Source organism: Atractosteus spatula (assembly GCF_055471065.1).
Source record: "Atractosteus spatula isolate fAtrSpa1 chromosome 10 unlocalized genomic scaffold, fAtrSpa1.hap1 SUPER_10_unloc_10, whole genome shotgun sequence".
Classification (NCBI taxonomy): Eukaryota; Metazoa; Chordata; class Actinopteri; order Semionotiformes; family Lepisosteidae; genus Atractosteus; species Atractosteus spatula.
The window spans coordinates 197,393-205,681 of NW_028296613.1; the positions used below are offsets into that span (position 1 = coordinate 197,393).

Genomic DNA, 8,289 nt, shown 5'->3' on the forward strand with positions numbered 1-8,289 from the left:
GTGATTCCTCATATGGTTACCTTATATTTCTTCATTAATTATGGGTTTTCTTATCCATTCAGCCCTGTTTGCTGGGTTGTTAGATGGTCTAATTTCCAGTTTCGTCTCCTATGTGTTCCGATCATTTGATCGCAGCTCGTCTGAAAAAGGTCTTTACACCCTGTATCATTCACACCACACTGTGTTGCAGACAGTAGCTGCGGTCACCCACTTTATCTGTCTCTGGAGCTGTAATCGAGAGCATTATCAGATATGGTATTTCAGTGTGGTTCGGTCATCTATCAGTTCATTTTAAATGGCAAATGACCCGCCTCATCCAGACAGCTTTCAAGGTCAAGGGAGTGAAACAGCAGCCCTCCCCGCAGGCCATCTTTGAAAAATCCCTAATCAGACAGACAGGAACAATGATATCAGATCCTTCCCACATCCTCAACCCTGAATACCAACTTCTTCCTTCGGGCAAACGTTTCAGGGTTCCCAAAGGTAAGTGAAACGGATACAAAGATTCCTTTGTTCCACTATGCATTACAGCTGTCAACACAAAAATGTCAAGGATAAACAATTTTGACTCTTACAACCCACCTGAGTGCAATATGTTTTTGCGATGTGTTATAAACGTTCCATGTTATGTGTTCTACTGTACATGTGCAATAGAATGATGTGCAGTGTTTTTCTTATTTTTTGTAATAGTGTAATGTGCAATGATTTTATTTTCTTCTCTCTTTTTGTGCATGCTATTTAAATGTACAGGAGTGCTGGGTGTCCATACAAAATTCCCTCAGGGGACAATAAAAGTCTTATCTCTTTGCTGGAATTTTTTTTTGCCCATCTGTTGAGAGAATTGAAGTGTGAAAGAGCGTGAGGTGTTAAAGTAGCTCCTGTCAGGTTTATTATATTGCTGTTGCTTTGTTTGAATATACTGTTATCTGTTGTGGGAATTAAAAAAAATCATCTGTGTTAGTGTGGGTGTTGCTCTGTAAATGGCTGACTTAGCTTTTAACTCATCATTCTGTAAGGTACAAAACAGAGCAGAAGATATATAGGACTTTATTGATCCTGAAGGGAAATTGATGTGTTACAGCAGTCCAAGACAAGCCAAAAAAAACAGAAAACCAGACACCAGAATAGACGAAAAATTAAGATGCGTACAGCAATACAAAATAAATATTAAAAAAATCACTTAAATAGAAATATAAAAGACTCTTTTCACAGGTCCCAGGCTCTTACACAGTCGGGTCTCCCTGGGGGGCGGCGTTTATTTGAACATCTCTCCAGGCTCCGTTCTTGTGCCTGTGTCTTCTGTAAGTCTCTCTTTCAGCGAACTCAGAGCAAGAGCTGCTGCCCTCTAGTGGTTACTGAAGTAGGGGGACGAACTGACATCACCTCTTCATGTGGTTTAAGCAGCTGGAGTCACATTAGAACATCCCCAGATAGGGTGGACATAATACGGTCACTACTGTCATGAGTCTGTTATGCAGCTGTCGCTGGGAACATTTTAATATTTAACTGAAACTGCTTTCCAGTGAACATTAATACATGCATGAACTAATACGAATGTCATTTAGTAATGGCGAACTTCAATGTCTGTCTTTGTTCGTAGCTGTATTACAGCTGGTGAATGTAGAGCCATGTGCGATGTGAGGGCGTGGTGTGTGAGAGTGGGTTTTCAGAGATCATGGGGAGCAGAGCGATCTGAAATGAAGGAAAGGCACGTTTAACTGGGGTGTAAACCTGAAATGTGTTCGGTCACCTCTGAGTGTCAGTTGAATAGATGTGTTGTCTTTTGTTATTTGGATGGGACTCCACCCTCTTGGCTCTCAGGGTAAAGCAGGGATATGGAGAAAAGGTTGTTTAGTCAAATGGAAGGGTACGTTTGTATCCCACCCCCACCACCCTTTATGTACAGAGGAGCCTCCTGTCCTGACTGGAGGAGCTCACCCAGGTGTGTCTGGAGAGAAGCCAGGGTCTCGGCTTCCACCACAGGGATGGGCGGCTTGTTCCACACCCCTGCCCCACTCTGTGTACAGAAGACCCTCCTGTCCTGGAGAAGCTCACCCAGCTGTGTCTGGAGAGAAGCGAAGGAATAAGCTTCAACAACACGGCCGGGCAGCTTGTACCCCACCCCCACCACCCTCTGTGTACAGAAGAGCTTCCTGTCCTGAGTGGAGGAGCTCACCCAGCTGTGTCTGGAGAGAAGCCAGGGTATCGGCTTAAACTACAGGGCTGGGCAGCTTGTATCACAGACGGCAAAGGAATCAGACTGCTCCCATCGAGACCATTTTATTGTGCAGTTCCATTATTTCATGCCATACAGATGGGGATCAGGCACATGAATTACACCGTGTGTGGGGGATCCCAAGTATGACATTGTGGAGCTATGTGACAGTCACCCCCCTCACTTAAGCTGTCCAAATTCCATTAATGAACATAGTCAAAAAGGTGCATTTGAAATTTTCTGCAGTCACACTAGAAACATGGACATAACCAAACCCCCCTGCTGTAGATTAGCAACACCCTAGCCTTGATCCTAGTCTGCATGATAACCCCTCACCAGAACCCCAGGAGCAGGGAAAAGCGATTCCCATCCTCCATGACATCATAAATCACCACATGACATCATCAAGAAACTAGACAGATGGCCAAGCAGGGACCCTATTATAATGCAGGAAGCGCAGAGGAAGTGAGAGAGCTCTTCCCGGTCCTCGTCCTCCTGCCTCAGACTCCGATGGCCATGTCCTGGGAGAGGCTCAGCTGCTCCAGCTCTTGCAGGGCCCGGTCGTACTCCCTCTGCAGCTGCTCCGCAGACAGACTGGAGGGGCGCAGGGCCAGGAAGCTGTAGGCGTCTTCGCAGTGAGAGAACTTCTCCCCCACACTGGAGCAGCAGGCACACAGCACCTGGAAGGACTGCAGTGTGCGTGTGCGCAGATCAATTGTGTGTATGTGTTGCATTGATGTACACAGTACAAATGTGTAGTGTGTATACAGTATAGTTGGGTGTAGAGTGTGGTTGTGTGTATTGTGTATACAGATCAGTGGTGTGTAAAGTGTGTATGCATTGATGTATGTAGTACGAATGTGCATGCATGTGTAGTGTGTCGTTGTGTGTATTGTGAATACAGATCAGTTGTGTGTACAGTGTGTGTATGCATTGCGATGATGTGTACAGTATGAATGTGTGTGCGTGTGTAGTGTGTATGCGTTGTGTTGATGGATATAGTACGAATGTTTGTGCGTGTGTAGTATGTATACAGTATAGTAGGGTGTAGAGTGCGATTGTGTCAGATCAGTTGAGTGTATGCATTGTGTTGGTGTGTACGGTGCCATTGTAGTCAGAATGTGTGTAGTGTGCATTTGTGCACAGTGTGTAGATGTGTGGAGAAAAATGGCAGTTATTAACTCTAAAATGAATGACTGTCCTAAAATATCGTAGTTTCCTTATTTCCAGCTACTGTAGAGAGCTACCCGTCTGACTGACGGAGGCTCCCACTGAAATTCGGGAGAGAAAATCACACCACCGATCTGCCCCTCCACCCACCTGCTCCGCCTCATCCAGGCTCTTCAGGTACTCCTCCTTGAAGTCCTGGATGTAATCCAGGAAGCTCTCTCCCGCCTCGGTCTTCTGCCCCAGGCTGGCGATGGCCACCCGAGCCGTGTCGCAGAAGTTGTGCAGCCTCAGCAGGATCTGCTGGACGCGGGACAGGCAGCGCTGCACCTCCTGCAGCTGCTTGGGCTTCCCGAGCTTCCCTGAGGGAGAGGGAGAGAGGGAGAAGGGTGGGCAGCAAGCAACAGGCACAAGGCAGGGTTCACCCTGGACAGGACAGCAGTCCATCACAGGACACACACACACACACACCCTGGACAGGACAGCAGTACATCACAGGACACACACACACACCCACACACACACACACACCCACCCTGGACAGGACGACAGTCTATCACAGGACACACAGACACTCACGCACCCTGGACAGGACACCAGTCCATCACAGGACACACACACACACACACACACACACACACACCCACCCACCCTGGACAGGACGCCAGTCCATCACAGGACACACACACACACTCACACACCCTGGACAGGACGCCAGTCCATCACAGGACACACTCACACACACTGGACAGGACACCAGTCCATCACAGGACACACACACACACCCTGGACAGGACGCCAGTCCATCACAGGACACACACACACACACACACACACACACACACACGCTGGACAGGACACCAGTCCATCACAGGACACACACACAGACACACACACACCCTGGACAGGACACCAGTCCAGGACCAGGCATGGACACCCCCCTCAATCGGCACGCTTACCTATTTCCACCAGCACCTGGGAGTAGACGGCCTGCATGCGGTTGAGCTCGGCGGCATTGTCCCAGATCTCCCGGGTGAGGCAGTTGTCCTGGCCGTAGAGGTGGCGCAGCTCGCCCTCCAGGGCGCTCAGGCGGGCGTTGTTGCTCTTGTCGCTGTAGGCCCAGCAGCCGCCCTGGCGCTGCCTCTTCTCCGCCAGCTTGTCCTGGATCTGCCGGCCCACCTGGGCCTTTTCCTCGTTCAGGCGGGCCAGCCGGTCCTTCAGGGCGTGGGCCTGCGCCCGCAGCGCCTCCGCCTCCTGCGTCTTCTTCTCCCTCTCCTGCTGCTCGCTCTCGCGGACCGCCTTCACATCGCTGCAGGTGCCGGCCACGCTGCCGTTCAGGCTCTCGTACCTGCGGTCGAGAGAGAGAGAACAGGCAGGAGGAACTGAGTCTCTTTAGTCTGAAGGGTGTGTCCCACACCGTCAGACTGGAGGAACTGAGTCTCTTTAGTCTGAAGGGAGTGTAAAACTATCTGAAAGCGTTTGAAAGCGGAGAACAGAAAACACCTCTTTGCACAAAGTGTGGTGGGGGTGTGGAACAACCTGCCCAGCTCTGTGGTTGAAAACTGGCTACTTTCACACCATTGCAGCCTCGGATCCATTAACCATTAAAACAGGCTAGACCGGTTCGAAATGAAAAAGAGGACTTGGCCCTTCTTATGTTCTCACGACAGAGAAAAACGAGTGCCTTGGGGGGGGGAACGAACGTGAGACTTGACGTATCGTTCAATAGCCTTTATCCATTTGCTCAGCTGTTCAGTTCAACCCTTCCATCTTGAGGCTGACTGAACTCCGATTAAAATGATGAGAATGATATTTAACCCCCTTCCCCAAGAGAGCATCAACAGACCCAGCAGACGCAGCTGGAATTCCCCAGAGAAAATAAAGATGCGTACTTTTCCACGACGTTCTGCACGTCGGAGCACATCTTCTGGATCAGGGTCTTGGACAGCTCCAGGCTGACCCGGGCCGACTGCATTTGCTGGTCCCTCACCGCCTGCCGAATTGCTGGGAACACCCGTTTCATGATGTCGGTCCCCACATTGGCGCACTTCGGGGGGGGGAAGAACCGGAAATGAGAGAGAAAGGTAAAGTTACTTGTTCCCCACCCCCACCACCCTCTATGTACAGAAGAGCCTCCTGTCCTGACTGGAGGAGCTCACCCAGCTGTGTCTGGAGAGAAGCCAGGGTATCGGCTTCAACCACAGGGCTGGGCAGCTTGTTCCCCACCCCCGCACCCCTCTGTGTACAGAAGAGCCTCCTGTCCTGACTGGAGGAGCTCACCCAGCTGTGTCTGGAGAGGAGCCAGGGCATCGGCTTCAACCACATGGACTGGGCAGCTTGTTCCACACCCCCATCCTTTGTGTACAGACGTGCTGCCTCCCCCCCTCCATCAGTTTGAAATACACTTCCAGGCAGTGGTCCACTACACGAGCATCACTATTAGTGCTGATGGGCCAGCAATAATGATATTTAAAGGGCGCGTTGCCTACCTGTAAAAACGTAGCCGCCGTAGAGATGCACAGCTTGCGCGACTCCGTCCCCCGCTGGTGGACTTTGGTCTCCAGATCCGGGTACTGGCAGAGGCTGAAGTAGGACACCTTGAACAGCACGGCCGCCTTCTGCACCACGGAGACCAGCTCCTGGAGCTGGATCACCGACTGCACCGCGTGGAAACCGGCCTGGACTGCGGCCGCACGCAGGCGGAGAGAGAGAGAGAGAAACCGGACAGGAGGCCACGTTAAAATCCGCTGCGGGCCGCCGAAAACAGCCAGACGGCAGACGGATAAGACGGGAGGGGAGGAGAGCATTCAAATGCAGCTGCCTCGGCCGCTGCAGGAAAAGCTCGTCCCAGCAACAGGGAGGAAAGAGCTGGGAGTTTGTGCCATTCCCGAAGGGGGAACCACAGCGCTGTTTCCACTTAAATCCAAAAATAAAAATTAATTTTCTAGAACATCGATGAGGAAATGGTGGTAACCGAGATCTAATAAGCGGGTCTTTTAGTAGTAACGAGTAACTTTTTTTACTAGTTGTTTGAGGACGCCTCATTGTTGAAGGCTGATAATTCGGCCCTTTTCCGCCAGAGGGCGCCCCAAGTCCTATCAGACTTCCATCAGGTCTACGCGTTCCCACAGTTGAAGCCATTTGGACATAAGGAAGAGATTCCCGAGGATAATATAACCACCCGTGGCTGTTTTGGGGGGCATTCATTTTCGATTTTGTAAATTAGATCTCACTTGACGCTGCTCAAGAACGTCATCTTTGATTTTCTCAGTCTTCCGTCCTTATAAGATAACGGGATGAGAAGTTCCTTTAACAGCGTCTGATCTTTAAGCCGACTTGTCACGCACATGGCATGCAGTCGGTGATCCTTTTTTCGACCTCGGAGGTACCAACACACCTACCTTTGTTCTCCGCCATTTTTGTTGCTGATCTTCTTTACTTCTGGAAAAGAGAGAGACGGAGATCAAAATGTTTTTTTTAAATAGCTTGGTTTCTCCCTCCCTCGTCTTTTTAAAAAATCTGTGGTCAGTATCTGCTCTTCCTTTCCCTGCATCTCTGTCACCCTAAGCGTCACCCAGGCGGGGCTCCACACTGGTGGGGGGTGGAGGGGATCCCCGTGACCCGGAGAGAGCTGGAGAGTCCGGAAAGGCGCTATATAGGTGTGAGGGGGTTGAATAATATGACCTGTACCCCCCTTTTGGGTACTTTTTCCAGGGTCCTTCATTATAGGGGCAGCTCCAGCGTGCGTGTTTGCTTCTTCGCTGGCGAGTAGAGGGTCGCTGGTGTGTTTCTGCCGGTGCCTCGCTGTATCTAATGAATTAATTCCTTATATACAAAGGGGCGGAGCGCGGAGCGGTGACTCTGTGCCTCAGGGTCTGCCGGTTCCAATCCCGCGGCCGGCAGTGGTAGCCCTTCACCCCAACTGTTCCAGAGGTGCTGTATAAATGGCCGACCCTGCGCTCTGACCCCCAGCTCCCTGTCTGTGTATCTCACGGAGAGCAAGCTGGGGTCTGTGAAAATACACTGTATAGGGCTAGTTAAAGTAATCTCATCTTATTTTATAGCTGCTGCCTCTACCGCGTTTGCTGGGGATCGGAGTGAAGTTGCAAATTCTTACTGAATGACAGTTCTAGTGCTCTTCACGCGAGACAGGGGAACCCGAAAGAAAGCCACGCGCGTGTCCCTTTTTAATCCTTATTGCGTTACGCATCGGTCATTAAAACCCCCAACAGACGCAGATCTGAACCTTTCTGATTGGAACAGGAACCCGAGACACACACAGCCCTGCACCGTGAAAGACTGCGGCGGGGATTCATTCCACGCAGAAAAGCAGAAACGGACACACACGCTGGGTTTTTTTTTCTGTCCACGTTTTGGCGTGGAATTAACTTTTAAGCCTGCTTAAAACACACACACACACAGGACAGGACACCAGTCCATCACAGGACACACACACACACTCCGTGCTCGCGTAGGATCGGCGCGTCCGTGTGACCCTGGATCGTGGATTAATATCGGCGTACCCACCCCGACACACAATGCAGAGCAAAACCCGCAAACCCGCAGGCCAGCCCGATCAAGCGCGGCAGGACCGGCAAGATGATCGCGCGATGCAGCGGCCACGCAGAAGAGGACCGAGCTCAAATACGCACCGAGGAGCTGCTGGAAACGCGCGTGAAAGGAATAAAAGCGTGCGAGAGGAGGAGGAGGTGGGGCAGGTTGGTGATACAGACCTGTGTGCGCGCGGCCCCGCCTACCCCCTCCCCCCTCCCCTCGAACCTCTCACCCCGCGCGACACGCAGCCTTTCCTGCTGAAACGGGTGATTTTTGAAGAGGTGGCAGTTTTCCAGGCCAGTCAAGATAAGAACAGGCGCCGGCTTTCCTCAACCGTCCGCTGTCCAACCCGG

The 8,289-nt window shown here is 51.2% G+C and overlaps 1 protein-coding gene across 1 annotated transcript; it reads right to left on the reverse strand.

The window, feature by feature from the left end:
* Positions 1 to 2,715: 2,715 nt before the first annotated feature.
* LOC148813168 (uncharacterized) lies at positions 2,716 to 6,799 on the reverse strand. The gene is made up of 6 exons (XM_088908426.1): positions 6,784 to 6,799; positions 5,872 to 6,065; positions 5,275 to 5,429; positions 4,342 to 4,730; positions 3,536 to 3,744; positions 2,716 to 2,904 (listed from the first exon to the last, which is right to left on the reverse strand). Exons 1-6 carry the CDS (start codon positions 6,797 to 6,799, stop codon positions 2,716 to 2,718), a joined length of 1,152 nt encoding a protein of 383 aa, XP_088764552.1.
* Positions 6,800 to 8,289: the final 1,490 nt, after the last annotated feature.

Bases quoted from the DNA above. Each gene is read 5' to 3' on its own strand.
- LOC148813168 (XM_088908426.1), bottom strand. The intron at 5,430-5,871 runs GTAGGCAACGCG...CCCCCCCCGAAG, and splicing joins CGGCGGCTACGTTTTTACAG to TGCGCCAATGTGGGGACCGA. The intron at 2,905-3,535 runs GTGGGTGGAGGG...CGCACACTGCAG, and splicing joins GCCTGGATGAGGCGGAGCAG to TCCTTCCAGGTGCTGTGTGC.